Below are 19,923 nucleotides of genomic sequence, written 5' to 3' on the forward strand. Positions count from 1 at the left end.
TACGTTGACTCAATTATGCAAATGTGTCCTAGAGCCTGGGACATTGCTCAACAGCCGTCTTTGTTACGCCTAACGTTGACATCTTTAATGCCAAAGTCTCAAATTCCTTGAGTGTCAAGGCACGTCCCTTCATGGGCCTATATTTTGCCACGTTCAACTCCAACCTGCCGTTTCATCATCCACGCTTAGGGGGACCACAATTATCTACCGTACCATGGAGATCATGACGAGTCCTTACAAACTAGCCAAAGATAGCCCCTCACGCCAGCTCCTGTGGGAGCTCGGTCAGCTCGCGATATCAACACAGGAAGGATTCTACGCCCATCTGGACAGGGAGAGCCATGAACGTGAGGCACTTCACCAGCAGGCGCTCGCTGCAGCCACTGCAAAACATGAGAGCGTTCGGCGAACCGCGGAGCAGTACCGGGAAAGGCTAGAAGCACAGATACAGGCGGAGCGAAAACGGAGAGACGATGAAGAGGCAAAGGGATTGGAAAAGCTGCGCCGAGAAAAGGTCGAGCAAGAAATTGCGGAGAGGAAGAGAGAGGTCGAACGAGCCAAGACAATTGAGCTTGAGGAGAAGAGAATTGCCGAGGTCAAGAGGTTAGAGAAAGAGGCCGCGGATCGCAAAAAAGCGGAGAGAGAAAGACAGGACGCTGAGACTGCCAAACGTCAAGAAGAAGAGCGTAAAAAAGCAGCCCGGCAGAAAGATGAAGCCGCGGCAGCAGAGGTCCGTGCCAGAGAAGTGGCCGTTGCAGCTCAAGAGGCTCGCTCTGCGCCAGTCGTTCAAGCACCGGCACCGATCTCAGCTCCTGCTCCACCTGTTCAGCAGTCTACCCCGACGACTCAACCAATCCAAAACACCCAGTCAGAAGCTGAGCATTCCAGGTATCTCGAGATTCACCGTGCATTAAAGGAGCTTCGAAAGTTCATGACCGCGCAGGCGAAGCAAAACGCACAGCTCAAAGGAGCCATGGGCGACATGAGACGCGAGATCAGAAAATCTGTTGGACAGTTAAGAGACGGAAAGGGTGCGAATAAGGTTCAGGTATGTCTCTGCGTTTCTCATTATTTCTATCGATGCTAATATCCCTCTGAAGCTGCAAACAACGATTGAGACCCTCAAGAAAGCGGCCACTCTCGCCGAACCCCAGGTCGACATCACCATGTTCCTCGCATCACCTCCGCAAGTAGATGACCGCAATGGTCCTGCTCTACTCGTCTACCTTCTTAATATTTTTGCAAAGGCTATGATCGCCCAATTCATCAACGAAGCTGGTGTCAGGCCTCTTATAGCCGACAACCTTGGTACCGTTGCAAGTCATATCTTCGCATTGGACAACTTCCGTTGGAAAGGCATTTCTCTCATCGACGTTCTCATCGCGAAGTTCCATGTCGTCTGTCCAGTACTCTTCGGTATCTACGGTAATGAACGAACCCTGGAAGGAAAGCATCGTCTCGGTTGGTGGCGAGAGGAAGGTGGCGGAGCGTTTGTGCCAGAGCAGAGGCACTTCGAGAGGATGACAGGTCTCGGAGCCGGCTTTGCGGGCATCTCACTTAAGAATTACGAGAAAGCTCGCGCGCAGAACCCCTATCCAGATAAGCACTACTGGACGTCGCTTGCCAGTATCACCAACGTTCCTCCACAGGAGATCACGCAAACACATTTCGTAGTGCTCAAGGCCATGATTGAAAATTTTGAGTCAAAATTCTTACACTTCTTCGGAGACGCGGCGATTGCAGCATTGAGGCTCGCCTTGATTGAGCTTCCAAGGAGATCACCTCCTAGTGTCGCAGCAAAGTCGCTGGCTGGGTTGGTAGATGTGCTCAAGAGGGATAAGAAGCTTATCTTGTGATGAAGCACATGATAGAACTGGAGGGCTTCCGGTGGGGAGAACGGGGTATTCGTTCCATCAGCAACCCCGAACGATTGGATGAGCGTCACGATGGCTCGCCAGATGGACAAGGTGGTCTACTGCAATTTAGCGTTTTCTGTACACGTCAGATATTTGTTTCTAAATACCCCGTTCAGCATTCGAAGACACAAGGTCGACACGCTAAAACTAGTGCCACAACGAACGTTCGCCATTCTTATTATTGGCACATGGCAGCGTGAGTTAGATGTGACCTATTTCCACGTTGGGACTTGAATAGCCACAGGTACTATTCGGATAGGGTATCTTAAATACACAGATCTCAACACACACACACACACACACACACACACACAAAAGGAACCCCACCATTGTCACCTCTTACCCAGCCGTTCTTTTCCCCATGTCTTGACTTTCCCATCCATATCCCTCCTCACAAACACCATGACAATCATTACCAACCATCCCATCACGGTATCAACAAATCCCCTGCCATTCCGTCTACTTCCCCCCAGCATCCCCGACTTCATTGCAACACCCAATACCCCATTTGTCGTAATCAACTCCTCTCCCCTTTCCAAACCTTTTACGCTCGCTGCCGCTACTTGCTCTGGGGTTTGCCCACCATCACCCTCTTCCAATGTCTTGGTTATTGCCGGTTTGGTGAGGTTTTCCTTCTCATATCCTTCTGTGAAGATCGTTCCCGGAAACACTGTGTGCGTCCGAATGGGGGCCAGAGGTGCGTATAGCAACAGTTCCTGGGATAGGGTGTCGGAGAGTGCTCGAAGAGCGGTTTTTGTTGGCGTATAGGGACCGTAGCCAACAAGTGGTAAGAAGGCGAGAACGGAGGATGTGAAGATGATATGTTTTGCTGGTTGGTTGGGCTCAGGGGAGGACCTAAAGTGGTTGACCCATGACTGCACTGCGGCGTGGGCTACATAAGCGGAGGAGAAGTAATTGCTTTCCATTTGCTCTTTCAGCACTTCGATTGGCACGTCAATAAAGAGGCCAGGACGAGACGAGCCAGCGCAGCACCAGAAAATGTCTGGAGGCTGGTTGTTGTTCCATGCCGTCGTTTCTGAAAGAATGCGCGCCGCTTCGGCAGGATCTATCAAATCGGCGCTGATGTAGTGGAAGCGCTGGGATGAGGGTTTTAAAGCGTGCTCCTTGTTCTGATCTCAGCGAATCCTCAGGCTATGCAGTGCTTTCTGGGGCATACAGATATATACTTGAGCGCCTCTTCGAGCTTCTCAGCATTTCGGGCGATAATAATCACATTGGCTCCCTTCTCTGCGAGTAACCTTCCAACGGCTTTTCCCATTCCCTGAGAGCCCCCAGTAATGACCACTGTCTAGACCAATTCAATTAACCTCTTTCTCAAAGAGCAAATGCCGGAGGAGCTTCTTACTTTGCCATTCACGGGAAAGTGATTCTTGCTCTGGAAGCCGCCCATTCTGTCGTAGATGAGGACAGACACAAACAGACACAAGCATACGGAGGTCCAGACAAGACCAAAAGCCATGAGACTCGACTACGCCGTTCAGTTGCGTGCGATGATATGAAGGAAAAAAGGAAAAGGTTTGGCAAATTGTCGATTCTAAGGAGCCCTAAACTCCGCGATGTCTCGGACTTAAACACGGGATGCCGCACGAAATTTCCTGTTCGCAGACTTGGTCTTTTACCACCATTCGCAAGATGGCAAAGAAGAGGAAAGCTAGTGGACAGCCATTCGGTCGCGATGAGCCTCAAGAGTTTAATGATGCGGACAACAAGTTGAGGATCAATACGTACGAGGATGTGGCGGATTCAGAGGATGAATTCCATATCAACCGAGACAAGATATTGCTAGAGGAGGGTCCAGCGCAAAAGAGGCAGAGAAAGATACAAGAAGATGGTAAAGATTCAAATCTAATTGACCTCTTGTGTCTCATGCTGATTCAGAAGTAGAGGCTTTTCTTGAACCATCAGACGAAGAAGTCTTAGCATCTAATGAGAATGTTTCTGACTATGAAGACGATTTCGACGATGCACGTGAATCTCCACAAGGCTCGACTGAGCAAAAGAAGCCTACTAGAATCGCAAAAGGAGTCCAAGGCTCGGAGTCGGAAGTTTCAGCTGCGCCAGACGAGGACGAAGACACAGGCGGCTGGGGTGTTTCGAGAAAGGACTACTATAATGCAGATACAATTGAGACCGAAGCCGATGCGCTAGAAGAGGAAGCTGAGGCTCGAAGGCTACAGCAGAAGCATCTCCAAGGAATGACTGAGGCTGACTTTGGCTTTGACGAGCTTGAATGGCTGAAGGCAGGCAAGAACGGGGAAGACGAAGACGAGAATGATGGCGACGATGTGGTTCGAGAAGTCTTGCCAAAGGTGCAGATTACAGATGCGATGGGTCCTGAGGAACGTCTCAGGATCTTAAGGACAAGATATCCGGAATTTGAGCCTCTGGCTAAGGAATTTTTAAATTTACAAGCCGTCCATGAAGATTCAAAGTCAGCGGCTACTGCTGCAATTGCAGTACAGCAGCACATGAGCGCCAAAGAAGGTCAAGCTCTAGCAACCGAGAATTTCACCACGCCAATTGCTGCTGTGAAGCATGGTGCATTGAGCGCATACCTAGCGGCACTTTCTATGTACTTTGCGTTACTCACTTCGAGCCAAGCGGATTCAGACGGTAAGCTCTTTGCCATGCCATCAGAAGAACTTCGAGACCATAGCATCATGGAAACACTGGTACAATGCCGAGACCTTTGGGGGAGACTCAAAAACGTTGCGGTGCCAGAACTTGATGTCGACAATATTCCCGATATGGAAGAATCGAATGGTCACGCCATGGATACAAGTACCCATGAATCCCAAGCTCTCAAGGGCACGAAGGATATCAAGGAAGAGACGGAGGACCCGCCCAAGCGGAAAAAGAAGCACAAATCCAAAGCACGCAAAGCAGCAGAAGCAGCCCAAGCAAAAGCAGACGCTCTACGTGCGGAACGCTTGCAGAAAACCGAAGAAGAGCTTGCTAGCCTATCCGCTTTGACAGCTCCATCTAGGCTGTCATCCAAGGCACCTAAGCGTCCCGCGAAGACCACTGCAGGGAACAAGGACTCCGACTCTGACTTTGGCGAACAGACAGCTTTGACGCCACATGAAGCGGCTGAGAAGGCGAAGCGGAAGAAGAGTCTCCGATTCTACACGTCTCAAATCACCCAGAAAGCGAATAAACGCGGCGCCGCAGGTCGAGACGCTGGCGGTGACGCAGATCTGCCATACCGTGAGCGGCTGAAAGATCGACAGGCAAGACTGAACGCCGAGACCGAGGCACGCGGGAAGAAGCCCAAGGAGAGTACCAAAGGTGAAGCTCTTGGCGGTCCAAGCGATGAAGAGGATCATGCAGCAACGCAGGAGTTGCGAGACGGTAGTGGCTCCGAGGACTATTATGATCTCGTCGCCTCCCGCTCTGCTGACAAGAAGGCCTCCAAAGCCACCCTCGCCGCAGCACACGCTCAGGCCGAGAAGCAGGGGGGTATTGTGCGTGTAGTGGAAGAAGAGACTGCAGACGGCAAGAGAGCAATCAGCTATGCCATCGAAAAGAACAAAGGCCTTGCTCCGAGGAGGAAGAAGGACGTCAGAAATCCAAGAGTCAAGAAGAGGAAGAAGTTCGAAGAGAAAAAGAAGAAGTTGGGATCGATCAGGCAGATTTACAAGGGTGGGGAAGGCAGAGGTGGGTATGGAGGCGAGAAGACGGGTATTTCGACGAGGCTTGTCAAGAGTGTCAAATTGTAGCAGTCAAAGCTGGCTTGAAATTCAGAGAGATGAAGCCAGAACTCAGGCTCACTTGAGACGATTGTTTTGCCGTTCCTTTGTCTCCGCGTGGGTTTCCACGAAGGAGATTCCTCCCTTTGATATTTCCATGTCACAGGAATTCTCTGCCTAAAACCCAAACTCTCATGCCGAATAGGCCAAGGCTTTGCGTAGCCCTTGAGGCGACCCATGATGGATGAACAAGGCAAGTTAAACCGCGATGGAACCTTTTCGTCTTCTCTGGTTTTCGAGCAAACGTGGACTGTCCAAGCCCCTCTGAGTCCCACAAGCACTTGACTTTTTCCGAGGCAGTCGCGCTGTTCCAGAAGCCAAGGGTCTTCGCAGTTGCGCCAGGGCGTGGATCCTCGCGAACATAGTCGACGCTCAGTTTCAGAACGCCCGGGCTATTCTGCTTAGCATCCCTAATAGCTTCGGCACGGTGAGGTATGTGCCATATCTATATTTTCCAACTCCACGGATGCTCTTCATCTCCATATTGGATGCCCTCTATCCAGGCTTTCATTTTCTTCGTCACATCTCCCGCCTCCTGGTTTTCCTTCAGTCCACACTCCACCATCCTTCCCTTCCAGCCAATCCGCCTGACCGGGCTGACAACCGCAGCTGTACCTGTCCCAAACGCTTCAAGCAACCTCCCATCATCAGCTGCGCTGGCTAGTTCAGCCATCGTGAACTTCCGCTCTTCCACCTCCCACCCCTCTGGCTTAAGCCTTTCTCTTGCAAGATCCAATACCGAATCTCTCATCACCCCCTCCAATATTGTTCCATCCAGCGGAGCAGTCATCAGCTTCTTCTTCCCTGTCTCTTTATCTTGGATGGCTGCGAAGAAATTCATCGTACCCGCTTCCGTCACATATTCCTCTTCACCAAAAAGCCAAAGATTCTGGTGGAAACCTCTCTTCGCCGCTTGCAGTTGCGGTATTATACATGGCGCATAATTGGCTCCAAGTTTCATGTCGCCAACACCTCCTGGCCAGGCTCGCACAGCATAATCGGTTGCTTCGAGGGAGACGGCACGAAATCCTGTGGGGTAGTACGGGCCCACGGGTGAAGCGATCATATAAAGGAGGGCAGAGCCCGGAGGTCCCACACCAAGTGAGCGCTGAGTACCTATCATAGTTGGGCGAAGGTAGAGCGAGTAGCCTGGCGCGGCTGGGATAAATCGTTCTTCCATTGCAGCAAATTTCGATATCAATTCTATAAAGGCCTTGCCTGTGAAGTTTGGAAGGGCTATCCGGGCAGACGACTTGTTGAAGCGCATCATATTCTTCTCTGGTCTGAAGAGCCGGACTTGGCCTCGAGAATTCTTGTAGGCTTTCATGCCCTCAAAGCATTCAAATGCGTAGTGAAAGACGCATGTTGCGGGATCGAGACTGAGGTTTTGATAAGGCGTTATTCGAGGGGCTAGCCAACCTTGTGAAGCCGTCCATTCTACTGAGAGCATATGATCTGTATATTCAATTGTCTTAGCACAAATTGTGGTTTGAGTCAGGGAAAGCAGTCGCGCGCTTGCCCGTAAATGTTCGCCCAAATACGAGCTCTTCAGGTGGTAGGACTTGCTTAGGTGTAGTGGTCATAGTAATTGATAGCGCGCCAGGATTTATATCGGGCAACTGGGCAATCGCTTCCTCTTGCGACTGTATGCTGTAGCGTCTTCGGCAGTGCCATTGCGGTATGAAATTTAGGAGTGGACGAGGTCTGCGCATATACAAGCAGGACCTTGACGCCCGCATAGTAGCCTCGCGAACCATGACAGTGAAGAGTATGCTAATGGCTCTTCCTTGAGGTCCTTTTCGCCGCGTATGAAAGAATGAGGTCTGGTTTTGACCTGGCACGAAAACACCAGCACAGCGAAGTCGGAGCTTTTTCCTTGGCCTCCGATCTGACATGCCAGACCCCTGCAACCGCAGATACCCGTATTATACCAATTTTCAAACAGTAAAGGAATCACACATGTGCGTATATCGAAAGTGCTCAATACTGTCAAGATCCGTGTTATATGCACTGTTTGTTAAAGAAGTGGCTACCAATGTTTCTCAGCCATAGGGATTGCTATCGACGGCGACGATAGCATTTATTGTACTTGGTACTCGTCATTCATACATCAAGAGTCCTAGAACTTTGTCGCAGACATGTTTACTTCGGCATTGAAATCCTTTACCTCCAATATTTCTGCGAATTACACGATATCAACTACGCCGTCTTCGATTGCGGGAGCATGGAAGGTCTACGATGGAAAAAAGAAGTCAACGGGAAAAGCCGTCTCGGTCTTCGTTTTCGAACGAAAGTCTCTGGATTCACATTCAGGAGGACTTAGTGGTCGGTCTGGCGGGGCCTCCTTAAGGAAATTGCAAGATGAGGTTATAGCGAGAGTCAAGAAGGAGTCCAATCTTCTCGCCAGACTGCGGCACCCTAGCATTCTCGAGCTTGCAGAACCTATAGAAGACACTCGGAGTGGTGGCTTGATGTTTGCTACAGAGCCAGTGACGGCATCTTTATCAGGTCTATTACATGAGAAAGACGATCAAGAGAGAGCCGGCGGAGTTGCTGGTAGGCCCAGTCGATATGTGGTTGAAGAAGCGGACGGACAAAGGCGGAGAAGAGACCTAGAGATCGATGAGCTTGAGATTCAGAAAGGTTTGCTGCAAGTTGCTCGAGGTCTTGAGTTCCTGCACGAGTCTGCTGGGTTAGTGCATGGGAACCTGACGCCAGACGCAATATTCGTCAATGTGAAAGTACGTCTTTATTGCTCGCTTTCCGCAGGCCAATCCTCTTCTAACGCTCAGTATGTGTACAGTCGGACTGGAAAATAGCCGGATTGGGATTTGCGGGCCCTCCAGACACTTCCAGTACGCAATCGACAATGGCTCCAATTTCCCTTTCAGAAGCCTTGTATCATGATCCTCGCCTACCGCGATCCACCCAGTTGGACCTTGACTATACATCCCCCGATTTCGTCCTGGATAGCAACATCTCATCTTCAGCTGATATGTTCTCACTGGGCCTACTACTGCTTGCTCTGTACAATTCACCCCACACGTCTCCTCTGAAGACCAACTCTAATCTCTCGACCTACAAAAAGCTTTTCTCATCCTCATCAACCACCCCTTCCTCAAGTAACAATTTCCTCTCTTCGCGCCCACTCCCGAAAGACTTGATATCAGGCGTACTACCTCGATTAATCACTAGGAGGCCTGCACAGCGGATGAACGCTCGAGAATTCCAGCAGTCACAGTTTTTTGATAACATTCTTGTCTCGTCTATTAGATTTCTCGACGCTTTACCGGCAAAAACGCCGAATGAGAAGTCACAGTTCATGCGAGGCTTGCCAAAGATCTTGGAGCAATTCCCGAAATCTGTGCTTGACAAGAAAGTGCTACCCGCACTACTCGAAGAGACCAAAGACAAAGAGCTTCTATCCCTCATTTTGCAGAATGTCTTCAAGATCATCGGGATTTTGCCGTCCGCCAAGCGGGCTATGACTGATAAGATTCTTCCACAACTGCGTGAAACTTTCATTTCTGTCGGCGGCAAAGCTGGTGCGCACGAGCGAGATACTGCCAAAGAAGCCGGCCTGGCTGTGGTTCTAGAGAACATGAGTCTGATCGGAGAGAACTGTAACGGGAGCGAATTCAAAGCTGACGTCCTCCCAATATTGCAGCTTGGCTTGGAGTCCCCCACTCATGCCCTGGTCGACAAAACCCTTGGTTGTCTTCCCACTGTTTTAGCAATTCTAGACTTTTCCACTATCAAGAACGAGGTCTTCCCATTGGTGGCTGCAGTTTTCAGCAAAACGAGTAGTCTTGGGATCAAGGTTCGTGGCCTCGAAGCTTTCGTGATCCTTTGTGGAGGGTCTGCAACGGAGGAGACCGACACCAGCGACGGGCTTGATGGAGCTATAATGGGCTCCAAAAAGACCAAGCGGAGCAGCAACGCGGTACTTGACAAGTATACCATTCAGGAAAAAGTGGTCCCACTTATCAAGGTGATGAAGACGAAAGAGCCTGCAGTAATGGCAGCAGCCCTCGCTGTTTTCAAACAAATCGGTAACATAGTCGATTCTGAGTACCTGGCGTTGGAGATTCTGCCGGTCCTTTGGAACTTCAGTTTGGGGCCCCTCCTCAACTTACAGCTGTTTCAAGAATATATGGATCTGATCAAGAAACTGTCCGCCAGGATTGAGACCGAACAAACGAGGAAATTACGAGAAATATCAAGTTCAAACGGTGCAAAAGACGCATCACGATCCCATGATCTTGGTTCTACGAATGGCTTCTTCGCAACAACGAGTGGGACAGAAAACGTAGGCGCAAACGATTTTGAGCGGCTTGTGTTGGGGAAAGGGGCCACGAATGGTTCTGACATGCTGGGCGAAGCCCAGTCTGGAGCTCCAAAATCTGGTGCTCCAACCTATTCGTGGTCATCTCCACCACTGGTTGCGAGCCAAAATGGACCGATGTCTAACATGATGAATCCTCCGGCCCGTACTATTACTCCGGACCAAGCCCTCAACTCCTTCGCTACGCTCAATCCAAAACCCAACAATAATACCATGAACAGCGGACTAAGTTCTTTCACACCGATGCAGCCTACGATGATGCAGCCTCAAACGGCTACAGCGTCGTGGTCTTCGACCCCAAGCCAGCAACCGATCCGTCAATCGCAGCCAGGTTACATGATGCCTCCACCGGCCCAAACCCAACAGCCTGTCACACCGTTTTCCGCCTTTTCACTCCCACCACCCCCGACGTCGCCTCAGCGTTCAGGAATGCAATCGCAGAGCATGGGCTACTTCCCGGCTGTGCAAGCCGGGAACAAGGGGCAAGTACCCGTTGCGCATCAGCCAGTGCAGCAGAAGTCCGGTTTAGATAAGTACGAGAGCTTGATTTGATGGGGTAATGACGGGGCGAGCCGGCAGTGGTACCGGTTATTTATACCAGGCGTTTTGGATATGAACCCTTGGAGATCCCGGATGATACCCAGTGATGATGGCGAAAACTTGCACTATTTGCACCTGTTGTATGCGAACCGTTCCTGGATGTTGAGGAAGTCAAGATCGAATATGCATCAAAAACCGTCTAGTTGTTATTCCACAAGTCTCAATATTTGCAGCTGACACACAAGTCTATGTCTTCGCATCCATGCTACTTGACCCCTATTGCAGGCTGTGCAGAATTCACATGACTGCGTCTTCGCTTATCTGCTTATCAAGATGCCATCGTCTGTAATTACCCCCCCGAACCGAGTCATTGCTTCTTGCTGGATCTAGAAATCTTGTCTGGCAAGCTTGCTACGTTTCCGTATCGTCTCACCATACTGATAATCCAGCGTCAGCCAAATACCCGGGACTTGCAGCAGAGACCGTGAGAAAGACGAGCAACTCACCCTATACAGCACAAAGGGTATCGGTATAAACGCAATCGACAAGAACCCCAACGTCGAACTCGCCCACGCAACCCCCAAATTCTTATACATTGCCGTTGCAAACAGCGGGAACCCTGCGCCAAAACTGCTCCTCATGAAATCATTCCCTGCGAGCACACTGGCCGCATACTCCGGGTATGCATCCGGTAGGTAGTTGAGGACGGAGTTGAAGAGGAGGAAGGTGCCGACGGAGAAGAACCCGGAGCCGATGATTGGCAGGATCCAGTGGATGCTGGGGCGTGCGGACCAGCCGAACCAGAAGAGGCAGATGGGGATGCAGAATGCGCCGACGAAAGCTGGAGGGAGGCGCTTTTCGGGAGTGAGTTCGCCATTTTTATTGAATTGAGGTTCGACTACCTTGTGGAGGTAGTAGAAGAATGGTGGGATAACGATGATTGCGCCGACTAGGATTCCCACAAATGCCAGACCTTCTTCGCCCAGGTTGAACTTGTATATTCCTTCGAAGACGATGGGGAATGATTCGAACCAGATGTATAGGAGGCCGTAAATAAGGGCGATATACAAGTTGAGGAGGAACACCATCGGTTCTGTAAAGTTGAGGGTGATTGGCCGGACGAGAGCGATGAGGACGATCTGGACTTACGAGTCAGTAGGCAACCCGTTAAGAATGGTTTGCATGTGTTGCTAGAACTCACGTCTTTCCCGGTCATCTGCTCGCCCATAATCTCTGGCTGACATCTAAGGCTTTCGATACCCGTCAATTTCCTCAACCTCCTCGTCCTCCGATACAAGATGTTGGACGAGCTTGTCTCGGGCAGAAAGAAGATAAATAGAACCAATGAAAACCCACAGAGCCACATGAGCTCCCATATTGTCCATGCCCAGCCCTCAGCCTGAGCGGCAAAACCCCCTACTAATGGTCCAAGCACAGGTCCACAAACGGCCGCAATGCCCCAAATGCCGATACCATACGCTCTCTTGTTTGGTGCAAACATATCTCCTATACTCGCTCCCCCAGTGGCCAGTACCGGACTGCCGATAAAGCCGGTCAGGAAGCGAAAGCACAACAGCATGGCCTGCACAATTCGGAGTCAGCATGACTTGTTTGAGTCGAAAATATAGGAAGAGGGTTATTGAGAGTAAAGCCGAGCTTTGTGCTCGCAAGACATGTTTCGCGACTCGAATTGCGGTCTGACTAAGGAAGAAATGCTCCGAAAAGTACACCTACAAAGTTCACCGCCAACGCCGTTGGCACTTGGAAAATGACAAATACTGCCAAAGTGCCGATGTATATAGGGTTCCTTCCTATCTGGGGGATTTCGCTCATGGGGGCCCAGATCATAGGTCCGAGGCCATAGCCAGCGACGAAGAGGGTCAGGCCAAGAGTGGCCTTTGTTTGTGAGACGCCAAAATCTTTAACGACGGTTTCTTCTCCCGCACTGTAGATGGCCGAGCCAATGTAGACCGAAAAGGTCAGGAGGCAGATTTCGAAGGTTACAAAGACTTTCTTCAGAGTCGACCAATTCAGTGGCATCTGTCCCCTGCTTAGCACCCGCCTCATCTTCGATCCAGTACTAGAGAGTTCGTACCTCTGGGTCATTGTCGCCAAACCAAGTCACCATTGTAGTATCTCGCCCTTTTTCTGGATCAATCTTCTGCCCCGTGATTGTACTGCTCAGTTGGTGATCTCCATCCTCTGCGCGCGTTTGGGAAGACTCGTCTGACAAATTGGCTCCGTTGACGTTGCCGTTGGCATTGCTTTGTGTTTCGCTGACCGGGGCACTCTCACGCTCTTGCTTCTCTTCCGGTGTTTTGTCGTCTGGGTGGCCATACAAGGCCATATTTTTGGTCTGCTCGCGGTCAAGGTATTGCTTCCATAGTGAGGGATCTCTTTCTTCTGCATATTGCAAGACTCTGCCCTTGGTGATGAAACGCACTACGTGTCCAAAGACTGTGTCACGAATTAATTCGGACATTGAGGCGATGTGGGCGGTGAGTCAGTAATCAGGCAAAGGAAAGATGGATTGGCAGCAGACGGACAGAGAGAGGATGAGAAGGCAAACAAAGAGACATGGGTGAATGAGGAGGTAACAGTATGTGTATAATGAGGATGCGTGTAACAGAGAGAATGTGGAGTAATGGTATGTTATTTACATGCAGCGCCAAGAAGAAAAACGGTTGAACATGGCGTCATTCATCCGCGAGCTTTGCAATCGGATTCCGAGTCCTCCGTTGTACTTACATGTATCTCATTACATCGCTCAACGATTGGTTTCACAGATACTGTAATAATTAAGAATTTGACTGATGTCATACATCATACGAGTACGGGTAACCGTCAAAGATCGAAGCTAGTTTTAGCGTTATACTCTATCTTACTTCCGCGGGAGTCATCTAATTGGTCGAGTCTGAAGGAATTAAAAGAGTGAACGAGGTTCATTCCTAAGTATTGATCGATCAGGCAACGTATGCTTCGAGAGAATTTCCCATCTCGACAGACATTGAGACTTTTTGCGTAGTGTTTGGGACTGACATTCGCTGCTTCTGTTCAGTGCCTTTGTAATTGTTCAATATCATGATTGACACCAGGAGCTGTCCCACAGTCTCGTCGACGAAGAGATGTGGGGAGCTTACATTGTTCAACGAGATCCTGGGGCTGTAAAGCAAGTGCATATATGCAGAGGTCCTCGACCCACGAGACGGTACAGTTCAGACTTTCTTCCCAAGGTATGGAATAGTATCCCTCACCGTCGACATTGTCGAGCAAATTCCGCAAACGACAGAAAAGAGGTGTATTGATACTTCTCGCCATGTGCGGTGTCGAGCGGACGAGATTCTTTGCATAAGTCAACCATTTCCAAAACCGGACACCGTGGATGGGCTATGTTATCAGATTTGTCGCGTCTCTTTGGTTACATCCAGGCATGGTCATCGAGCAGAGTAAGGTCCGGCCCGCCCATACTTGGATCCAATTTGTGACCCCATCCGCTCATGTTCAAGTCTTTGAATACAATCGTCACGCAAAGCAATGCAGGGATTTGAAAGAGTGTGGTGGGAGTTTCAGACAGTGGACTCGCGCAATGTCGGTTGGGGACGATGTTAGGGGTTGAGAATCTTTGATATTGACATGTGGGAAAAAGCGTGAAACACTACTTGAAGGGAAATTCATCAAGAATCCACCGATGTGACTTGGCTCGTTCCGTTAAATGCACCACCTGATTGGATACCGACAACAACTTCTGAATATTCGTGAAAGAGTTTGAGGAGAGCGCGCCATGTCTTCGGAACCCACATCCCCAGTGGCAGTACGGTATCTCCACGCAGAAGAGGCACCGCGCACTACTCTCGGCTTTGCTGGTCTCTGCAAAATGTTTATAGCGCTAGTCAAACTCTCGAGACATGTGTAATGGTCACATCGTAAGTGAACGCAAGAAAGGAAAGACTTCAATCTGAATTGGCCCATCAATATCGAGTAGCCAGACAGGCTTATACTTTTTTACCAGATATACTCCTCGCGATGCTTTTTGTACTTCGTCAACAAAAGCCTTGTTGCCAAACATTGAAGCAATTGACTTTAGCCAGAAGTCGTTCCTAAAACCCCGTCCCTGACTTTCTGCCAACAAAACAAAACAACGCGGGCTCACCAACTGCAAATTTCTTCGGGCGTCTTTTGACTCTTGCTCCCTATGATCACAAAAATCCGGAGCTTTCAGCCACTGTTAGCAGCCTCATGTTCATGCAAGCATCTATAAATTCCAATCACATTAGGCTTTTACTTACCCTGTGTGCTCTAATTCTGACCCTCTTTAACTTGGTACCACCAGCTATGAAGGACACTGTCGAAGCCAACAACAGGCTTAGCTTTCATGTTTCAGCTTCCAGGGAAGCAGGTTTGCTTCTCGGTCTTAGGTATGACCACGAGTCGTTATATCATACGGGCTACCGCAGACCTGCTGCAGCAATGAGGCCAGCCAGTCACCAAGTCAGACTTTGTATATGAGTACTTTCATCATATCTGCCGAAACATGACTGTGTTCAGATATGGCGGCTCACGTCCTCTGTACCCTCGAGCAGTATCTGCGATAGATAGGCTTCCCCGTCCTCATTGGCCATCGAACCTTCACCGAGGATGAAAGTCTCGCCAATACTTGCTCCATGCCGTCAGCTCAAAGTTTCGATGATCTCCCGGTCGCTCCATGAGCTTGGTCTGGTTGGTGTAGTTCATTAACCAGCTGTCGTACTGCCAGATCCAACATCACATCCTCTGAACCACCTGGAATACGCGCACCGGGCACATCGCGGTATATTCTCTCCGCAATCTCGCCCCTTCCTGTCGTGGTAAACCCATTGCCTCCAAATAGTATGACGGCACATCTCGCACATTCATCCAGCACAATCCCAGCCTGTGCTTTTGCCATGGCCGTCAGCCCGCCTAATTCCACGTCCGCTTCCTCCTTTTTCATTTTCGTCATCTGATAGACGAATTGCTCCACCCAGGCCCATTGACTCTCCAATAGCGCCCCGGCTTTCGCAAGTCTATACCTTACAACAGCCTGCTCCATCAGGACCTTCCCAAATGCTTTCCTCTGTAGACAATATTCAAAAGCCGCACTCAGTGCCACCCTTGCCTGTCTCGTAACGCCAATAGCGATCGTCAAGCGCTCGTGGTTGAAATTCGTCATGATGTATTTCATGCCTTGGCCTTCTTGACCGATGAGATTGGAAACGGGGACTTTGACATCAGAGAGCTCAATGAAGGCGGTCCCGCTAGTCAAATGCCCGCTTACTTTCAGGCGCCGCATGCTGACGCCAGGGTAATCAAGGAGAGGAACCACAATAAGAGACAGACCTGCAGGGCCAGGCCCAGAAGTACGAACAGCCATAGTGCAGTAGTGCGACCATATCCCGTTTGTGATCCATTTCTTCGTCCCATTTACCACATAATGTTTTTCCATCCTCCGTCTTCTCAGCTGTAGTCTCAATGCCAGCCACATCACTTCCCGCTCCAGGCTCCGTAATAGCAATGCACGTCCTCTTCTTCCCCAGTAGAAGCTCGGGTATGGACCTTTCTTGCAGATCCTGGCTACCAAACTTCAGTAGTGGAGGAACGCCAAACGCCATGCCTGTTGTTAGACTCGCTCCGGGCCCCGTCAACCCGCTCCGTGACATCTCATCGCAGAAAATAGCTGTATGGATGTAGTCCCAGTCCTCGACCTTCACTACGCCCAGTATGTCATTTATGCCCAATCTCTTCAGCCATTGGACTGGCAATGCTGCTGTTAAATTCGGGAGGAGCATATTTGCATCCGCAAACTTCTGGAAGACATGAGGAGGAACGGTCTCCTCACGCTCCCATTCTAAGGCGTATTGATGGAGGTTTTTGGTGACAAATGCTCGGCACGCCTTCTGCCAACGGAGGTGGGACGGCGTATAGTAGGGCGAGGGTAACCCACAGAGGTACAGGGGTTCGGAGAAGGGGATCGGGCGAGACATGGCGACCTGTTCTTCAAAGTCCTGGCGATACTTATAATTTTGTAGCCACCAGATGATTTTTCCGAGAGCGTTATAGCCTCAGGGCAGGACTCTACTATTCGGACGTCATGAGAGGGGCGCCTCAAGCAGAGGTGGGAGGAGAGCTTGCGGGCTGACGGACGACTCGGTGCCGAGGTTTTCAACTTTTGCTCCAGGCGAACCACAAGCAACGGTGTCGTGGGAGTCACACCAAACACAAAGATACGTATTTCGATGTAGTAAGAACAGTATCTCTCATATATCTATTACACTTATTATCTAGACAGGTTTGGACATAGCCAGTCATATGTGAGGCCTTTATACACTCGCGATATCCAAGCATCAAAGCGCATTGGCCAGTAGACCGGGGTATCATGCATGAAACTCTCGATCGATCCAAGGGATTGCCACTGCTCTCACCAAGGCAAGTTCAAACAGGCCTGGTTGCATCCGTGAGAGCGGTCATACCGCCATACCTCCCTTTCCTTTCACAACTCGATTCCAATCAGACCATTCTTGTGCCATCTCCATCAGAACACTACCCATTACACCAGCTGAAGCCATCAATCCATGTCCTTCGCCTTCCAACACCCGAACCTCACACCTCCTCATTGTTTTGCCCAACCACTTGACATTGTCCACAGGGACTCTACTGTCCCTGCTGCCATGGTGAATGACCACAGACCTCGTGATATCAACGTATCTGAAGCCAATCGGCTGGCGCCGCTCAAGGCAGACTAGCAAATCGACCGCTGGGTTGGCCCCAGTCGTTGCGGCATCCCAGGTAGCTTCTGTCAGTCGAGCATCAAATATCGACCGCCGTTCTTTTTGAATTTGAGCGGTAGATCTTCCATTCGTTGAATTCGAGACGCGACGACTAGAAGGACGGTTCTCTTTGGAGAAGTCTGCCATTTCGCAGTTGGAGAGTGTGGGAGACAAAGAAGCATCCCGGTCACCACCATTTGCAGCTTCCTGGATATCAGGCACCGCTGCTCCACCCCAAATGAAACTCTTGCGCTTGGAGCGACGAGGTGATTTGGGGAGGGTGGTGGTGACACTTGCGCTCGTAGCGTTGAGAAAACTCGAGTTTGCAGCTTTAAGAAAGGTCGTGGGTAAAGACCGCAGGAAACGCTGCGAGTAAGGAAGAGACTTTGCTGGCGAAGGCTCCTGCTGAGCGCCGATGGTATACATTTGAGATGGCGGAATCCACGGAGCGAGTAGATGTACTCGGCAACGGATATGTTGAGGCATCCGCAGTGCGGTAGCTAGAGCATATACTGCACCCGCAGAATGGGCCAAGATTGAAAATTTCGTAATTTTCAAATGCTGGCAAATGGCACGCACATCATCGGGCCAGCCCAACGGTGTATCCAGCCCATCTGTGTGAGGATCGCTGCCTCCTACGCCGGGACGATCAGGTGTCACAAGTCGAAGCTTCAGTGTAGATGCCAACTCATCGTAGAAAACCGTGACGAATCTAGTCAGACCCATTCCAACGCAACAGAAGATCACTGAGCCTTCAGGATCCCCAACTTCAGAAAAGGATATTACCCGCCCTGTCTGCGGATCGCTTATCTTTTGGGACAACCTGGAAGACAGAAGATACTCGTTGACGGCATCACTTACTAGATCAGCTTCATCAATCTGGTAAGACGTATTGCGCTTGGTCTCCAATAAGTTACTGGAAACTGTCCTCCGTTTCTCCGCAGGTGCGGGACTCATGGGCCGAGAGAAGCGCTTCAATAGACGAGAATTGGACCTCTGTGGCAAAGCAAATGATGGCCTTTTGTCACCATCTCTTGAAGTGATTGAAGAATCTGTTACGGTAGCTGGCTTGGCTTCCACGGAGCTGGCTCGCACTCCATTATGTCTACTGATCCTCTGCGCGATTGCCGGCGCAGGGGCGCTTCTCTCAGTATCGTTCATAAGCTTGGGTTCTGGGACCTCGACTGCATCGGTCTTTTGTTCCAGTAGCAGGGCACTGATAGATGTTGTTTGGGGAGCGACCGGACCTGGAGAAGGCGCAAGACTCCGATTTGGTGTCTGCGGGGCCGAGAAGAATTCCGTTGGGCTCTCCATTGAGCTTCGCTCTCTTTCAAGTTTCTGGTCCTTGAGCTCTTTGATTCTGCGATTCACTGAATCCTCTCCCAGCTCATCAGGCACTTCCTGAAGCGTCTGCTCTGGGATATTAGGCGGGTTTTCTAATACCGACTTGCTGGGCTCCATACCACTGCTACTCTCAGATAGCTGAGATCTCCTACTATGACGTGATGGGCTCAATCGCAGGCTATGGCGTATGGATGAACTCCGGGTAGGGATGCTGTCTTCGTTCGGTATGCTGTATCTTTTTTTGCGGCCGCTGGGCTCGCCATCCATTTCCTCTGGATTCCCGTACAACCTTCCCGGAGACCCGTTAGACTGCACGGATGATGCTCGAGTCGGTATATTGGGAGGCTCTACCGCCACCCGATCGCCGGTGCCTCGTTTCGACAAAAACAGCTGATCTGGTCCGGGTGATCCTGGAGGTGTATCCCTTATTACAATTCTCTCGCGAGTGCGCTTCGCTTCCGACCTAGGCTTCAGGACAACGAGGCCGTTGGACCCAGGCAACGAGTCCCTGGAAGCCTTCAAGCCCAAGCTCCTGAAACTTGCAAAACTATTAAGACCCTTCCGGCCTTCACTTCTGTCTAAGTTGATTGTTGTGGTTGAAGGCTTTGGCTCGATGCTTAGATTCCCAATACTATATGCTCCTCCCAAATCAAAGAGATCCGTCGGTTCCTTCGCATACTCTCGTAAGGATTTGTCCGATGAGATGCGCCTAGGCGACCAATTTCTAATTGACGAGCGGTCGGGATGTAGGAAGTAATTATCGTGCACCCCGTGAGGTCTCTTTTGTGCATCGAAGTCTGTTCCCGATCCAGAGAGAGATGGTCGCATTGAGTCGCCTTGAGGAGCACCGCTGCTGGGTCCGGTGAATAGAGGAAATCCCGCTTGCCATGGACGTGGCGAGGCTGGTGTTGAGTGGGAACTAGCTATGCTGGGCAGGGAGTCGAGGTGGTGTTCTGCTGGCGAGGAGATCGCAGACAGGGTCTCTATTAAGGACGATATCACTTCTGTTGATGCAGGCTTGACAACAACGTGGTTCGATGTTCGTCGTTTAGCATCCCGGTGAGAAGCAGTAGGAAGAGAACGTCTTCGTTGTTCTTGTTTGGACTTAGGGCTCAAAACGGTCCTCGCTGACGTTCTCTGCGGAATGGCGGGTCCAACAGAAGAGTCAAACATGGCCAGAGAGCGGGTTGGCACAAAGAGACGGCAGGATCAGCGCATGGTTGTAT

The 19,923-nt window shown here is 50.4% G+C and overlaps 9 protein-coding genes across 9 annotated transcripts; 3 read left to right on the top strand and 6 right to left on the bottom strand.

Moving 5' to 3' along the window:
- Nucleotides 1-214: 214 nt before the first annotated feature.
- Nucleotides 215-1,856, top strand: HO173_007380 (uncharacterized protein; the record flags this gene model as incomplete). Its single annotated transcript, XM_037309284.1, has 2 exons — nucleotides 215-1,048; nucleotides 1,101-1,856. 2 exons carry the CDS (start codon nucleotides 215-217, stop codon nucleotides 1,854-1,856), a joined length of 1,590 nt encoding a protein of 529 aa, XP_037163744.1.
- A 392-nt stretch (nucleotides 1,857-2,248) lies between these two features.
- Nucleotides 2,249-3,327, bottom strand: HO173_007381 (uncharacterized protein; the record flags this gene model as incomplete). The annotated part of the gene is made up of 3 exons (XM_037309285.1): nucleotides 2,249-3,040; nucleotides 3,094-3,225; nucleotides 3,283-3,327. The coding sequence occupies 3 exons, from the start codon at nucleotides 3,325-3,327 to the stop codon at nucleotides 2,249-2,251; spliced, it is 969 nt and encodes a 322-aa protein (XP_037163745.1).
- Nucleotides 3,328-3,569: 242 nt separating this feature from the next.
- On the top strand, nucleotides 3,570-5,656 carry HO173_007382 (uncharacterized protein; the record flags this gene model as incomplete). Its single annotated transcript, XM_037309286.1, has 2 exons — nucleotides 3,570-3,768; nucleotides 3,822-5,656. The coding sequence occupies 2 exons, from the start codon at nucleotides 3,570-3,572 to the stop codon at nucleotides 5,654-5,656; spliced, it is 2,034 nt and encodes a 677-aa protein (XP_037163746.1).
- Nucleotides 5,657-6,131: 475 nt separating this feature from the next.
- On the bottom strand, nucleotides 6,132-7,136 carry HO173_007383 (uncharacterized protein; the record flags this gene model as incomplete). Its single annotated transcript, XM_037309287.1, has 1 exon — nucleotides 6,132-7,136. The coding sequence occupies one exon, from the start codon at nucleotides 7,134-7,136 to the stop codon at nucleotides 6,132-6,134; it is 1,005 nt and encodes a 334-aa protein (XP_037163747.1).
- Nucleotides 7,137-7,824: 688 nt separating this feature from the next.
- On the top strand, nucleotides 7,825-10,583 carry HO173_007384 (uncharacterized protein; the record flags this gene model as incomplete). The annotated part of the gene is made up of 2 exons (XM_037309288.1): nucleotides 7,825-8,427; nucleotides 8,490-10,583. The coding sequence occupies 2 exons, from the start codon at nucleotides 7,825-7,827 to the stop codon at nucleotides 10,581-10,583; spliced, it is 2,697 nt and encodes an 898-aa protein (XP_037163748.1).
- A 374-nt stretch (nucleotides 10,584-10,957) lies between these two features.
- On the bottom strand, nucleotides 10,958-13,053 carry HO173_007385 (uncharacterized protein; the record flags this gene model as incomplete). The annotated part of the gene is made up of 5 exons (XM_037309289.1): nucleotides 10,958-11,008; nucleotides 11,078-11,710; nucleotides 11,773-12,153; nucleotides 12,306-12,611; nucleotides 12,667-13,053. The coding sequence occupies 5 exons, from the start codon at nucleotides 13,051-13,053 to the stop codon at nucleotides 10,958-10,960; spliced, it is 1,758 nt and encodes a 585-aa protein (XP_037163749.1).
- A 2,190-nt stretch (nucleotides 13,054-15,243) lies between these two features.
- Nucleotides 15,244-15,879, bottom strand: HO173_007386 (uncharacterized protein; the record flags this gene model as incomplete). Its single annotated transcript, XM_037309290.1, has 1 exon — nucleotides 15,244-15,879. The coding sequence occupies one exon, from the start codon at nucleotides 15,877-15,879 to the stop codon at nucleotides 15,244-15,246; it is 636 nt and encodes a 211-aa protein (XP_037163750.1).
- A 16-nt stretch (nucleotides 15,880-15,895) lies between these two features.
- HO173_007387 (uncharacterized protein) lies at nucleotides 15,896-16,570 on the bottom strand (the record flags this gene model as incomplete). The annotated part of the gene is made up of 1 exon (XM_037309291.1): nucleotides 15,896-16,570. The coding sequence occupies one exon, from the start codon at nucleotides 16,568-16,570 to the stop codon at nucleotides 15,896-15,898; it is 675 nt and encodes a 224-aa protein (XP_037163751.1).
- Nucleotides 16,571-17,050: 480 nt separating this feature from the next.
- Nucleotides 17,051-19,870, bottom strand: HO173_007388 (uncharacterized protein; the record flags this gene model as incomplete). Its single annotated transcript, XM_037309292.1, has 1 exon — nucleotides 17,051-19,870. The coding sequence occupies one exon, from the start codon at nucleotides 19,868-19,870 to the stop codon at nucleotides 17,051-17,053; it is 2,820 nt and encodes a 939-aa protein (XP_037163752.1).
- Between the last annotated feature and the right edge of the window lie 53 nt (nucleotides 19,871-19,923).

Source organism: Letharia columbiana (genome assembly GCF_014066305.1).
Source record: "Letharia columbiana isolate WasteWater2 chromosome Unknown Sc0000024_s0, whole genome shotgun sequence".
Classification (NCBI taxonomy): domain Eukaryota; kingdom Fungi; phylum Ascomycota; class Lecanoromycetes; order Lecanorales; family Parmeliaceae; genus Letharia; species Letharia columbiana.